We start from the raw sequence: 15,000 nt of genomic DNA, 5'->3' as shown, positions 1-15,000 counted from the left end.
GTCGTCCACGTCGCGCAATGAACCTTTTCAATGCCATGATGAAATGATCTGTTGAAAGATCATCCACAAGTTCAAGGTCGCACGCTCTAGTACTCGTGCAAGTGAACAGGGCACCCGTATACTTTAACTTCACTGCGTCTTTCCTTAACTAACATGGGTCCAAAAAGGTCAACTACAGTGTTCCTAAACACCATTCCTGGCTCAAGTCGGCACTCTGCTAGACTTCCCATTTGCTGCTCTTGAGGCTTTACTTTCTGGCGATAACAGTAGTTGCACTTGCATTTCGCGTTTCGCACTACCTGGCGACCATGGATGATCCAATACTCCTGCCGAATTTGATTATGCAAGTGCTCAGTTGGCGGGTGGTAGTAGATACGATGCATTTCTTCGACGATCAGCGGTGCAAGTTCATGGCGCGAGTCAATTATTTTGGGATGTCGTGTTCTGTAAGGTAGGCATTGTGCTCTCTGCAGCCTTCCACCGACACCAAGACCCATCTTCCAACCTTGGGTCAAGAGATTTACTTCTACTCTTCTTGTGGATCTCCTCACCTATCTTCAGACACTGTATCTCCTCGCCGAATGATTCAGCTTGCGCCCTCTTCACACGTATTTCCTTCTTAGCTCTTACATTGTTTGCAAATCGCATCACATAAGCTGTAACTCTTCTTAGTTTGGTCAGTGACAAATACTTCTTCCACCCTAACAGGGCCTTGTTTTCCTGATGTGCTCCAGCCCATCTTTCCTTCTTCTTTTCTTTGATGTCATCGTTCTCGCAGGGCGCTTTGACTTTATTTTCTGGCCAGAACTCTGCTGATTCATACAGGAACTTGGGTCCACTAATATAGCAAAAGCCCGCGCCAAGTTCCGTAGGACTTAGTCCCCGGGTGATGTCATCTGAAGGGTTAGCCTCTGTGGGCACATATCTCCAACTCACAGCGCCCGCCCCTAGTGTGGCCTCCAGACTGCTCATGATTGTGTGAATCTCAGACACCCGGTTACCGACGAATGCTTTGTAAGTGGAGCTCGTCTAGCGGATCCAATGTAGGACTGTGGTGGAGTCAATCCAGAAAGTTATCTACTCTATCTTTGTAACCATCTCTTCTACCAGTGTTTAAGTTAACCGCACAGCAACTAAAGCTCCCATGAGCTCCAATCGGCAGATAGACTGTGACTTTAATGGGGCAACACGGCCTTTTCCCGCTATAAGACTACACTCTACTGTGTTATCTATAAACGCTCGTCTTAGGTAGGCAAACGCGCCATAAGCATTCTGGCTAGCGTCGCAAAACACATGAAGTGCAGTCTCTCGTACAGGTTTCTCTTCTTGGGTAAGAGCTCTCGGAATTCTCACTTCATCAAGCTTTTCTGCTTCCTTGCGCCATTCACGCCACTCTCGAAGATCAGCTTCTTTCAACTCGTCATCCCATCCGTACTTCATACGATTTAGATTCTGCAGGATGATTTTACTTCTGATTGAGAATGGGAGGAGACGTCCTCGCGGATCCCAAACAGAGAATGCTTGACTCAAGATCTTCCTCTTCGTCGTACCTGGATCATCCTTCAGTCCGGTAAACTGGAGCATCCCAAATGACGCCCAAAGTTCTGTCTGTTGGTAACTTATCTTCACTCAGTTCGAGGAATCGTGGAGATCTATCCTGCTCCGGGATGGTTGCCAAGACGTCTGTGTCATTTGTAAGTCACTTGTGTAGGCGGAAACCTCCACGACGCAGCAACTCTGTCATCTGCTTCCTCATTTCAATAGCTTCCTCGAAAGAATCTGTTGACGGTAGACCATCATCCACGTAAAAATGCTGGTAGACGGCTTTCACACCCAAAGGTAAATCTTCCCCATTCTCATCAGCATTTCGCCTCATAGTGTAGTTCGCTCTGGATGGCACAGACACTTCTCCAAACACTGTTCTCTCGAACTGGTACACGCTTGGTTCTTCTATCAGAGAGTCTCTCCATAAGAATCTCAATGCTGGCTTATCACGAGCAGGGAGACGGAGCATATGGTAGATTTCTTTCACATCAGCGGCCATTGCAATTTTTCCTTCGCACAACCTCAGGAAAACTCCAAATAGAGAGGACAGAAGATCTGGTCCTGTGTAGATCTTATCGTTTTAAACTTTGTCCCATGAATTTTGCTGATGCATCGTAGACTCTTCTGAGGCGATCAGGTTTTTCGGAATTAATGACAAGTCTGTGTGGTAAGTACCAAGTCACATTACTATCGCACCGTACTTCCCCTTCACTCAGTTTCTTCACATAGCCCTTCTCAATGTCATCCTGGATTGACTTTGCATATCTCTCTCTGATCTCAGGACAGCTCTCAACTGAAACTTCTTCTCTAGGGATAGGTTTGCCGTAATTGTTGGGCAGCAATGGTTCCTCATCTCTCCACAGTAGACCTGACACATACGCATCTTCATTCACACTCTTAAAGGTTGTCTTTTCCATCAGTGACAATGCTCGCTTGTCCTCAATCGAACGGGTTGGAACAGCTAGCTTGACCACGCCCAAGATTTCTATCTCTGACTGAGCCATGACCAGCTGCTTCAGCTCCTCATTTTCAACTGAACTTCTTTCATACACTTTGAACCCATTGTATGGAGATGCTACTCTTCGCTCACCAGGTAACCAATTAGTCACCGCCCATCCAAGTGGGGTCTCAACAGCATAAGGTATCCTGTCAAGTTCCGGTTGACCTGAGGGTTTCAGAATTTGTTTTGGTAGGATCAAGTCAGAGTTGTTAGTTCCAATTATGAGTTGCACTGGACCAGTGTCACTGTCACGCAAGGCCAAGTTCTTCAGATGTTGATACTCCTGCTTGATTCTTGACCACTTCAACTTCTGATCCGGACCATTCAGGCTAGGAATTGTCTTCACATCTCGCAAGGAGCACTTGACTTCCTCTTTTCCGACTCGTGCGACATGGCATCTCTTGATGTGCTGGAAAGCAAACACCTGCGCATTTACTCATTGAATTTCGAGATCTACCTCTTTGCCTTGAAGCCCAAGTGAGAGCGCTAAGCTTTCATCTATAAGCGTTGTGTTACAGCCTGAGTCACGCAATGCCATCACCTGCTGTTTTCCTGCTTCTCCAAAGACAACTATGGGAAATACTTCAACCAAAGCACGACCACCAGTCTCACAACCTGTGTACGCTGATTGCTGATACTCCTCAAGAGACTCCACAGCCTGGCGTGGTGATGAGTCTTTACCTTCCAGGGAGACAGGAGCTGGGTTTCTCTCAACTTCTGGCACTTGTTCTGATTCACGTTTCGCTTTTGCCCGTTCAATAAATCTCAAGTCGACTTCATGTACAAGGGTATGATGACGCATGTCACAGTTTTCAACTTTGCATCTATTCTTACTACGACATTTACGCAGACGATGACAGGGTAATAGACAACATAAGCATAATTTGTGTTCTTCGACAACTTTCTCCTTCTCGCTAGTCAACATTCCCTGAAAACGTTTGCACTCTTGCAAAGTGTGATTAGTGGACTGGTGAATTGGGCACTTTGTTCCACAGCTGGCGCGTAAAGATTCTCCCGTGGCTCCTGCAAACAGCCCAGGTTGGGATTTGTCAGCTGGCTTACGCCTATCAACTTTAGATGTATCTGAACGCTTCCACTCTCTCTTCTCTGACATTCATCGCTGCTTGGACTCACTCATTTTTGCCTCTTTCTCTAGCCAATTTGCAAATGAATCCCAGGTTGAGAATTTTCCTTCAACAAACTCGGCCCATCTGCCGCAAAGGCGTGTAGGAAGTTTAGAAACAGTTGCTTCAGGGACTTGCGAGCTAAGCTCGTGAAGAAAGTTATGCTCTTTGAAAAAGCCTATCAATTCAAAAACTATTTCTTGATACTGCCGGATCTGCACACTATTTTCTTTCATTATGGTCGAAAACTGATTTATGCGTTTCTTCGCAGCTGATACCACTGTGTCTACACGACCAAAACGCTCCTGGAGCGCAGTCCATGCCTCCTCTTATTTATCTGAACCTGGCATGAATTTCGCAAGACATGATTTTGCACTTCCATCCACAGAATCTAACAGAAATTTAAGCTTCTCTGTTGCATCATAAAGTTCCTTTTTATCCACTTCAACATTAAATGCTGCTTTGAATTTTGAGTTCTCTAGTGGATTTTCATTGAACTTCTGCACGTTTGGTTTAACGATTTTCACAAAGGCTGGCAGCATTTTCTCAAACAACTGACCTATCTTTGACGTTTGCACACTAGGGCTTCCTGTGGCAGAGGTTTTCAACTCAGCTTCACCTTTAGCAATAAAAGATTCACATGTCTCTTTTTACGGGGCTCACTAGAAACCTCTGTTATGACCTCTGGTTTGGTGGATTTAACTTCCTCCATGTGAGGTTTTTCAACAACATTGTTTTCAGTACTTTCCAGGTCTAAGCGCGAGACCCGATCATTCACACTGTCTGAAGGTAATTCATTTAACTCTTCATCAATATCACCTTTATTTGACATACCTTCTTCCTGGGCGATGGCATCTTCGAACTCATATTCCAATCTTGACTCTCCAGCTTTCTTTTGAAGTTCCAAGAGCTTTGCACGCTTCTGTTGTTCGGCTCGCAGACACTCGATCTCATTTGCGAACGTTTGCTCGGCTATTTTTAGTCCCAGTGCTAACTTCTCAGCTCGCAATTTCTTTCTAAAAACGGAAAGTTTACTTGAAGTAGTAGACTCACTTGGCGTGAACAGTCGTGGTGTTTCGCCTTCTCTGTTTGAGGCACTTCATCTTGGCACGACTTGAATGACTCTTCCACAATATTGAACCAGGCGGTTCGATGATAATTCTTACACGCAGTTACACGAAGTTTCACGGCTGTCTTAGAGCTTGACTCGGCGATTTTCCCCTTGATTTCACAATATCCGGCTCGAAGGACCAAATGTCGCTGCTGGGCGACGATAAAACTCTGCTGGTTCGTTTTGTACAACTTTATTCTCCGATTTTACATTCAGAACGTTCAACAACATCGCTTTCTCGTGGCACATTTTTACAAAAACTCAACTCATCTCTTTTACACGTGCGGCGAGGTCCCTAGCAACGAGCTGACGTCATTGGTATCATAGCAACGCGACCGGAAATGAAAGTTCAGGAAGCAGGAGGCACAACGCCATTCCATTCATTCTGCTCCCAGGGGCAGAATGGACAGAATGTTGCGAATGAAAATCCAAGATGGCGGACGGCGATATGAGCACTGCGGATTCAAATATGTCTCTACCGGAGAAAAAAGTCAGGTCACACTTTTGGACACAATTAAACATAGCTTGTAATTTCATTGCACCAAAAGTACGAGGTTTTTTTCGGTGATGTTTCGTACAAGAAAGGCAATTGTCTGCATAGCCTGTGATTCGAGGCCGGGATGTGTCTCCTCTCCTTTGCATATAGGACTGCCAGAACATTCGGCAAATCCAAAACAGTCTCCCTATTTTCTTCCTCCTCTTTATTTACAATGAAAATTGTTGCGCTAACGGTAGCAATGGCAGCCTCTTCGTCGACCGCCATATTTGTTACGCAATGTTTACTCGTGCTAGGAACCGCGCGTCTCAAGGAGCGTTTAAATGCAGACAATCCGAATTATTCCTAGCATTCCGTACCCTCCATTCTTGTTCCAGAATTGTGGATAAAAAACTAAAACACGCCCTTAAATTTATGAAGGGAAATTACAACCAACGACATATTAAAAATTCGTAAGCCAAAAACTTGTCTAAAACAGACACAGTTTGCGCTCCAATTGCACAGAAAAGACGAGGACAACCGTTCGTAGAGGTGAGTGAAGTTTATTTCTACATTTACAGCTTACCTTTTTGCCGTATTTTACAGACGGCAGAAACCCGCCAATATGATCGAATTCCGCCTCGTTATCATGGTAGGTAGAAAAATATTCTGGAAAATAAGTTGCAAATTGTCCGCAGACACAAAAGCCTCCATCGAATTTCGGAGCGGATTGCCATTGCAGCCGTTAGCGCAGCAATTTTCATTGTAAATAAAGAGGAGGAAGAAAATAGGGAGACTGTTTTGGATTTGCCGAATGTTTTGGCAGTCCTATATGCAAAGGAGAGGAGACACATCCCTCGAATCACGGGCTATGCAGACAATTGCCTTTCTTGTACGAAAAATCACCGAAAAAGACCTCGTACTTTTGGTGCAATGAAATTAGAAGCTATGTTTAATTGTGTCCAAAAGTGTGACCTGACTTTGTTCTCCGGTAGAGACATATTTGAATCTCGCCGTCCGCCATCTTGGATTTTCATTCGCTACATTCTGATTGATCGAATTCCGGCTCGTTATCATGGTAGGTAGAAAAATATTCTGGGAAATAAGTTGCAAATTATCCGCAGACACAAAAGCGTCCATCGACATTTTTCGGCAAACTAGCTTTGCTTTAATAATACGGGTTGACTTACACAAGTTTATTTAAAACTACTCCTCTAAAATCATTTTAAATCACTCTAGACTTAATCAAGCAGTGGGATCTAATGCGAATGTCACCATATCTAACGAAGGTGCACTAAACAACTGGATACACTCCCTTACAGAAATTTCTTCAAGTGGCTATATTCTACAAAAGACATTTGCTCGGAAAGATAACTAAGTTGTAATTTTTCCCTCAGTAACGACTACCGGTTAAGGCTACAAACACTATGAAAATCTTAAAACATACTGTTTGCTAAAACTCAATTGCATGGCTTAAAGTCTAAAAATCCAAGAAAAATAAAAATACTGGAAACGGCCCTCAAAGAGTGCAGTTTGGTCGTTTTTTCCCACTCCGTAGGCATTTACCCATGCACGTTTTCTATTACTTCTAACAACAATGTTCGCAAACGAACACAGATACAAAAACTAACGAGGTTATAAAAGCTCAAACGAGATTAATAGAGCACTTTTCAAATGACTGTGGAAAGAAATAAAGCGATTGCAATTGCTAAGCTTAGTGATTGGCTCTTAAAGCCCACCAGTTTTTTGACCCATGATACACAAAACCGAAACCAGGGGAATTGTTAGGAACGGTCATTGGCTCGTCACTGTTTGCTCCTGTCGCGATTGATTGGAGTAATTACCTTGGTATTTGTTTTGCGATGGTGAATTGAAAACTGCTCGACCAAAACAACACGGGCTCTTAATCATACGAATATTGTCTCACTGTTTCTTTTGCTGTACGTAGTTTCTCCAAAAGGTAAGTAGGTCCTGTAATACATTCATGTCCAACGGTAGCTTGCTCTTAGGTAAATTAAATGCGAGAGGATGAAGGCAAGAGGAGTTTCTTATGAGTAAACCAATCGCACAGAGAGACGCATTTGCGTCCCTTGACTCTAGCAGTCTTTTCTAGGAAGAAACTGAGCACTACAACTTTGCAATCTTTGTCCTGACTTTATCCACAATCGTTCTGGCTAATTCATGAGCCGTCGCGGCCGTCTCACCACTGTATACTTCGTTAGGAATCTGAGGATAGCATACTCTGTCCGGGTAGCGCATGCGCGTAGAATCCACCACAAGGTCCTCCAGTTGCCTTGCTAATTCGAGTAATTCTGAGTCACCCAATCCAGAAACAATCCTCACAAGACTATGAGCATGAGTTTTGAAAGCATCATCTGCATATTGAGCAGCTTTGAGCGCCTTTTCTGCAGCCTAGACAAATGAAAATAAATGAAATGAGTAGCCCCCCGATCCCCTTAACATGGATGAACACGCGGCGAGAATATTGACGTAATTAACGTCTAATCAAAGAATTCTCAGAAACAGTGTCAGTCTGAGGTCAAATCAGGTATCGATTATGATGCAGAAGGAGGTTTTCTTTTCTTTTTTAGGTAATAAGTAACAATAGTCTAGTTACAAGAAAGAACATGTCCTACCCACCGCATCCAAAACCTAGTTTTAGGAAACCTGTACAAGCCAGTGGAGAAACGTTACTGGGATATCTAAGCTTTATGCGGTGAATGTCCTTTTCTTTCGATTATTTTTATTTTTAAGGGCGTGATTATCATTTTTCGAAAAAGAGCCTTATAAATTCTCCCAACTCATTTATTTCTTCTTTCAATATAAATCCTTCAATTGCAAACAAGGCGCAAAATGCATTAATGAGCCCCCTCACCTGGTGGCTCTTGAAGCATGCCCACTCGAAGGACGGATTGCCAACCACCAAATCCTTCCCAGCAGCTCTTAAATCGGCTTCAGCCTGTCTAAACCAGCGGCTTGCCTCACCCGGCTGAGGGTTCTTGTTAGAAAAACTCGGCGGAATTCCAGACTTCCTTCTCTGGAGCATTGATGCACCACCAGAAGCTTCATAACGTTTTCTGTAAGACTGTCGTGAAGCATGATATGTCTGGGCACGTGCCGTCCACAAGTCAAAGAAAGCTTCGTATGGCGTTTCTTGGCTGCTTTCCGATTCGGAGCCTGTTCGTTGTAGCTCAACCTGCTTTAATCTTGCCACCTCATTCTTTAAATGCTGCAAAACCTGCTGGCAAAATGCTTCGTCTTTGCGACTCTTCTCAGGATGCCATTGTAAGTATACTCGTTTGATGATTTTCCTCCGCCTCTGCTCGGGCAAACGAAACGTATTCTCCACCATCTCTGTTATATGTGCCAAAATCTTAGATTTCTGTTCATCTGAGAAGTAGGTTCGCTCTTCGTAGGCTTCAATTGATTGAATACGATGAAACTTGTACAAATCAGCCGATTCCTTTTGCTGGAGTTCTCTGTCGCGATCTACCTTGACCAGGTAAAGTTTTGAATACAGGGTAGCATCCTTTTGGCCTTCTACTTCCCCAGTTATGATAGCGTAAATGAAGGTAGCATCTCCATCCTTCTGCTCGAAACTAGGATCCTCCAATTCTAAGCCAACATATTCCCCTTGTGAAAATTCTTCAAATGCTTCGTTCAATAGGTGATGGTCTTCAATCGGAATGAAATTTCCCGGTTGAGGTAACACATTACCATCGAAAGGATCGTAAGAGTCGTCTTGGCGAATTCCCATGTCGTCCAATACTGACCATATCTTTGTGGGGTCTGTACGTAACATCTCTGTGACATAAGCCACTGAATCGCGCAGAAGCCCTTCACATGCCTCGGCTATAACTTGGGTTAAGGCTAAACATATTTTACCATGATCTTCTTCTGCTTCTGCATTAATGTAGAGCTTCCACACTGCTTCATCACCATCTAATGTCTTGTCAACGAAGTATGCTACTTCCGTCTGGCTTCCTGGTATAAGATGGCCTTTGTGGATTAGTTGGGTTTCAATTTTCGGTCTTCCGATTATCTGGATGTTTCTCAGTTTTGCTTCTAATGTAGTACTGACAGTTTCTACCAGATGTGGCTTGTCCAGGTTTGCGTGCCGCAGTAGCCTTAAAATTCCATAAATAAACTGCTCTGAACAAAGTTGTGCTTTTAATGACTCAGCTATGCAAACACCATTTGCAGATTCAAGTAGGTGAACAAGCGTTTCCTTCACTTCCTCTGATAGCATCTTTGGTCGAGATTCGCTTGGAAGGAGAACGATGTAATCTCTGTAGTTCGTCAATGTCGTGCACTGAAGTCCCGTCATCTTGATGTCCACCACAAAAAGTTCATTGAAACTTCCAATTCGGCCTCGATACCGGGGTGCGTCATCGAAAATTACATCAGTGGACTTGTGCAAGGTTACAGATGGATTCCCATTGGAAACGCTGTTGAATCGATAAACTGCTGGCACGTACACATATGGTAGAGGAACTTCTTCCCCTGTAGCACGTTCGAGCCTTTCAAAGAGACCTCTTACTGCCTTCAAGGAGCTTTCAACTTTCATGGGAAGGAGCTTTTTTCCATTGCACTGCCTGTACATCATTTCCAAAACCAAAGCGTAGTGAGACGTTTCTGCGGATTTTGAACACCCTAGACTCTGAAAAAGTAAGTGATAGGCTCCAAATTCGAGAGGCACTCGGAAAAGAAAGGGAGGTATCTCATCCTCCTCGAGAAGATTGAGCACAGTTTGCTTAGCCTGTACAAACCTCTTTCCATCTTCAACCAAGATGCATGGTACGTTTTCAAGCTTCTCCTTCAGGTCATAACTTGAACTAACGTTCTCACTGAAAAATTTGTAAATCTCTCCCATGACTGACTTTCTGGTGGCAATTTCGCTTTCGGAAATCATGCAACCGTTCTGTTTTGCCAAATGACAACATATATTAGAGCAGTGAGAAATGACCATTTCCGGGCTAGGCTGTAACAAAACATTAAGTTTCGAAAGGAGAAAGTTGTCTTGGACACTGTGTGATCTTGGGTGCGCCCAGTTCGGGAGAAGATGTGCTACCGTCCACGCAGTCTCGGTAAAATCAGCAACAACAGAGTCCTTGAATGAAATGTAATGGCTGTGCTCATCTTCATACTGTGAATGTAATTGTAGCAGGTCAGGACGAACAGAATCCGACACTACAAAGCGAACTCCACAAATATCTTGCAGAAGACTTGCATTTTTCACATGAGGTGGGGTGAATAGATGAGAAACAAGGACTTTAGACTTTCGGTCTGTTTTCTTGGTAGTTTGCTCAGAGGCTTCTCTAGCAATGTCTTCGGCAAATTTCTTGAATAAGGCAGGAGACACTTCATGCACCATTCCAATCTTCTTCATAAAAGGCAACCACAACGATGAATTGAAAGGGTACGGTGGAAATTTATCTTCTGGAAGCATGATCTGAAAGATATTGTTTAAAGGGTCGTAAAAACAACTGGCTCTTTTCAAAGAACCATCTTCTAAGGTGACAACTTCCGATGTCTTTAAGCAGTCTATTATTTTCATGTTGTCATCATCAATCGTGAAAACATCATCTTGAACATACCTCAGGTGCATTTCTCTTGCTTCCTTGCTGAAGAGCTTAAAATGTGGGAAGATAAACTCACAGTACACGTTGACTCGAGAGACTGTATTAAAATTCAAAAAGCCATAAAGGTTGGAGAGACCTTCAACACATTCCAGAAAAAGAACATTGACTTCCCTTTGTAAAATACTTAGTTCTTCTCTTGGTATTCCACTTTTTAGAAGGCAAATTGGCTTGTTGTCAAGACTGATGAGATTGCCGTGGGTTGCAAGATAAAATGGGAGCCTTCTTAAGATTTCCCTCTCAGGGTTGGTAGACTTCAGGCTGTTTACATTGTCACTGAAATATTTCAGTAACGTTCTGCAGTCGTCAGGACTCAATTTATCTCTCAGAGAGTCGGGCTGAGTCGTCATCCAATGATTAAGTGCGTAGAGGAGGGATTCCGGGATCTCTAACGATGCGATGAAATATCGTGCAAGAGACGCAAGATGCGTGTAAGAACTGTTACCGAGAACAGATGTATCAAGCTCGGGGGGATTCAGCTTTCGGAGTGCGTGGGCAAGAGGCTTCTGCATTAGGGCCATTTCCAAGTAAGTGCAATCTATAATTGACTTACCCAGTTTCAAGGGAACCAGAACTCTAGCTGTCTGAGGGATAGTAAAGTCTAAGCGGCTACTAACTTGCAACGCTGTACTTCGCGTTCTCGCCGGAAGAATACTCCAATTGAGCAAGGGTTCTAGCTCTTTATGAGTGGATCTTGAATCTTCAATCTCTAAATTCTTAGCCCTCACGATTTCACTTAGAAAGCTCCACACTCTGAAAATCCAACGTCGACTTGGCTCAGCAGCGGAACCCTTATCCGGAGACCAGCTAACATAACCAGTTCTTCTGTGATATGCTGGTGGTAGTGTGCGATGCAAATATGTGGCAAAACCTTTAACGTCAAAGGGTTTAAACACATGGGCATGCTCACTTCTTTGATCATGAAATATATTCAGTCTCAGTCGATCATGAACAAACATTTCCTTACACTGTGGCAAAATGTCATAGTACTGCGATAAAAATCTCGGACTACTTGTGTCAAACACACGAAGGACGTTGTCTTGGGTAAGAAGTAAGGGGAGACCAGGTAAGTTATAGAAAAAGTCTTCATTGCCGTCCTTGCAGTATCGTAGCACCTTTTCCACCCCTTTTTCAGTCAACAAAGGCGTTTTGCTGACATCAGTTGGTATGGATCCAATACTGCAATGACTATCTTGACAACTATAGCCCTTCAGAAAGGTCATTACGGATGAAGCTGAGACGCAGCTGGCAGCTACATCAGATTTGATCAACGCATCCCAAATAGATAACGAAAAACGCACGAGGTTGAAACCCAATTGAATCAAAATCTCTGACAAAGACATCTCTTCTTGGTTTTCGTCGTTGGGTCTCCTATCAGATTCGAGATTATCAAAGAAAGCTTGGTCCTTTCCAGGCCCTGCTGGTGGGAGCAATGTTATCTGCACTTGCTGCTTGTTTGGTTCTTCCCTCACCACTGGAAGAAGGCGCATCTGCTTTTCATTCATTTTCCGATACAAGGATTTTACAAGCAACACCCAATAATCATCGTTCGCTTGACTGACTTTTGGAAACAAATTCTCGTAGTCCTCAAGTGTTTTCACTAGATCTTGTTCGGCGGCGTTCAAAGGTACAGTTCCTTGGACGAGTTTGGGGCGGTACAGGCTACGCACCTCTGCCAAGAGCTTCAAATAGCAAGATGCTATTACGTCATTTAACAAAGCTTCATTCCAGTCAGTTCGGTATCCACACGTTTCATCCCGCCACATGTTTCGTCTTGCTTCATGATCCAATGCGAAGTGACCATTTATGTGCACTGGAAGACCGGTTGCTAAGGGAAGTGGCAGAAAGCAAAATGCTTTTTTCTTTCCTTGCGCTAACATTTTTTTTCTCCTTCCGGATGCCTGCTCCAAGAGACAAGCAACCCCTCCCAGAGGAAGCATCCCAAGATCGTGTCTCTTGTAGGCTTCAACAACACTTTTTGGAACATCGTTTTCAAACCCCAGCTGCTGAACAATGAACCACGTCTCCTTGTTTTCACAACTATCCCGTAAGTTCATTACGTAAGAGCACGAGCACGTCTCTGCTTTGTTGAGAAATCCCCTTTTTTTCATCTCCTCTCCCATCTCCTTTCTGTGCCTGTTGAATTCCTCCCGTTTTGCTGAATCCTCATGGGACATTACTGCTTCCACAAAGTATGAATTCACCACGTTCCCACTCTCATTTAAGTCGCACAATGTGATCTTTTTTACGCTACGTAGGAAAAGAAGCACCTCAAAAAGCTCCCCCTTCAGTGCTTTCATTAAGTTAGTCAGATCATTCAGTGCAAATGTAGTTTTTGATAGCTGAGAGTTGTCCGCCATTTCTTGCGTTCTAAGTGGAAATCTAAACATTGTTGAATTCTTGAGGGGAAAATTTCCTCCTAGGTAACATGAAAATACATCAGGAAACATTTCCTTAATGCCCTCGGTATTGTACATTCTTCCTGGTTCTTGAGGGTTGGCGTCAGGTACATACTGACAATGTGGATCAAACACACACAAAACTTCGCCAATCTCTTCCCCTTGAGACATGAAAGAAGGCACATCTGTCAAATGATAGACAGCATTAAAGCCCACGCCATACTGGCCTGTTTTGTTTGGATCGTCACCTTTACTGCCCTGTCCAAGATTTTGTATACCCTCAATGTCGGCCTTCTTAAAAGGTTTGTTGTTATACACGCACAATGCTGGACCCTGCAGTGGCTCCCAGCAAGGGTCAAAAATGTATTTCTTTGGGTGGGTGCGAGGATCCTTAACAAAACAAACCTCTGTTGCCATTGCGTCATCTGCATTCTGCAATAGTTCTTTCAACAGTTCTTTACCACAGGGGTAGCCATTGAGAATGCGTTTCAAGCGGTTTGTAAGTCTCTCTCTTTGACCAAACGATATTCCGAGAGTGCGTTTTTGCAAAGCCTCTTGCCTTGTAGTTTTGACCCCAAGCATGGTAGCTGTAGAGGGTGGAATTTTCGGACTGACAAACTGAACATTTGTACCTTTAGCAATCCAGTGGCCGTCTTCAAAACAAAGATCCTTCACCAGCTGCATTACTCCATCAGAGTTGGGAAGATAGATAGATTCTCTCTTCTTATCAATGGGAATGATAACTTTAGGATCCTCAAGGGACTTCTCTAATTGTGTTGCCAGATGAAAAGCGACAAGAAGCGACTTCCCGTTTAGCGCTTCCTTCCCAAATTTGCGCTTCATGCACTCCAACGAATCAATGAAATCTTGGGCACAGAAAACATCTCTTACGCCAACGGCTTTCAAGAAGTAAGGACATGTTCTGGCCAGTTCATCAGGCACCTTTTGTAGATAAGGTGAGCAATCTGTGTCCAAATTGAACGCCATTTGCTTTGCACTCCAAAAGTTGCTTCCCACCAAAATGAACTTTTTCTCTCTAAGTAAATGCAAAATTTCGGTTTGGTTGTATTTGACAGCCTCTTCAAGATATTTGTAGGACTTCATGCAAGTCTTCCTCACTTCTTTAAATCCAGAGCTACTTGTGACTGCAGCAATTGCTTCTTCAAGTTGAACCATTACATGCTTTAGAGCTGGCTTCTTGCTGTCCAACATCAACAATTCTTGAACAATCTCTGGTATGTGAAGGTCTATTAAGACCTCACTGCAACACACTAAATACTTTTCCTTCTTCAAAAAGCCTTCCAATGGCGCCACAATGTCTTGCCTGTTTCCATCTCGTACTTGATTTCCCTTCCAAGAAAGAGGGAAGGACTTTGGTTTCTGTAGAGCTGGAAGGAACTTTGCCTGTAAAATCCTGTCTTTAACTTTTTGTGACAGAGGTTCTTTACACTTCAGCTTTTTGTCCAAAAATTTAATCAAGGTTTTTGACCTCTTTTTTGCTTTAATACTGTCTTCTTGATTTAAAGGCCAAATACTCTCCGACCTTTCTGCAAGTTCCAGCCAAGAAATATTATCTGTCACCATTCCAAGTCGCTCAAGATTCGACATCCGTAAAGGATTCAGAAATGTCTCTTGGGTGCCATGCGGAAACCTACCATCTTGAGACAAAAAAAGGCGACCCGCGTCTCGTTTTGGGTTGATCAGATG

At 43.5% G+C, this 15,000-nt stretch overlaps 4 protein-coding genes and 1 pseudogene across 5 annotated transcripts in view; all 5 read right to left on the bottom strand.

Annotated features, from left to right (window-relative positions):
* LOC138051497 (uncharacterized) overlaps positions 1 to 15,000 on the bottom strand; it is a 282,752-nt gene that overhangs the window by 48,676 nt on the left and 219,076 nt on the right. The window lies entirely within an intron of this gene.
* On the bottom strand, positions 1,114 to 1,584 carry LOC138053209 (uncharacterized). The gene has a single exon (XM_068899864.1). It carries the CDS (start codon positions 1,582 to 1,584, stop codon positions 1,114 to 1,116), a length of 471 nt encoding a protein of 156 aa, XP_068755965.1.
* LOC138053208 (uncharacterized) lies at positions 1,700 to 2,044 on the bottom strand. The gene has a single exon (XM_068899863.1). It carries the CDS (start codon positions 2,042 to 2,044, stop codon positions 1,700 to 1,702), a length of 345 nt encoding a protein of 114 aa, XP_068755964.1.
* On the bottom strand, positions 2,118 to 3,659 carry LOC138053207 (uncharacterized; annotated as a pseudogene).
* Positions 6,401 to 15,000, bottom strand: part of LOC138051493 (sacsin-like) — a 44,141-nt gene continuing 35,541 nt past the window's right edge. For both annotated transcript variants that reach the window (XM_068897703.1, XM_068897704.1), the window contains 2 exons: positions 8,131 to 15,000; positions 6,401 to 7,667 (listed from right to left, as the gene is read on the bottom strand). The exon at positions 8,131 to 15,000 is cut by the window's right edge and continues 4,076 nt beyond it. In XM_068897703.1, coding sequence (XP_068753804.1) covers positions 7,383 to 7,667; positions 8,131 to 15,000 — 7,155 coding nt within the window. In that variant the 3' untranslated portion in view covers positions 6,401 to 7,382. The remainder of the gene's footprint in view (positions 7,668 to 8,130) is intronic.

Source organism: Montipora capricornis, chromosome 6, assembly GCF_036669925.1.
Source record: "Montipora capricornis isolate CH-2021 chromosome 6, ASM3666992v2, whole genome shotgun sequence".
NCBI lineage: Eukaryota > Metazoa > Cnidaria > Anthozoa > Scleractinia > Acroporidae > Montipora > Montipora capricornis.
The sequence above is the reverse complement of the archived record's forward strand: the minus strand, read 5'-3'. Positions and strand labels throughout refer to the sequence as shown.

Excerpts from the sequence above, each read along its gene's own strand:
- LOC138053208 (XM_068899863.1), bottom strand. The coding sequence starts at position 2,044 with ATGGCCGCTGATGTGAAAGAAATCTACCATATGCTCCGTCTCCCTGCT.
- LOC138053209 (XM_068899864.1), bottom strand. The coding sequence starts at position 1,584 with ATGCTCCAGTTTACCGGACTGAAGGATGATCCAGGTACGACGAAGAGG.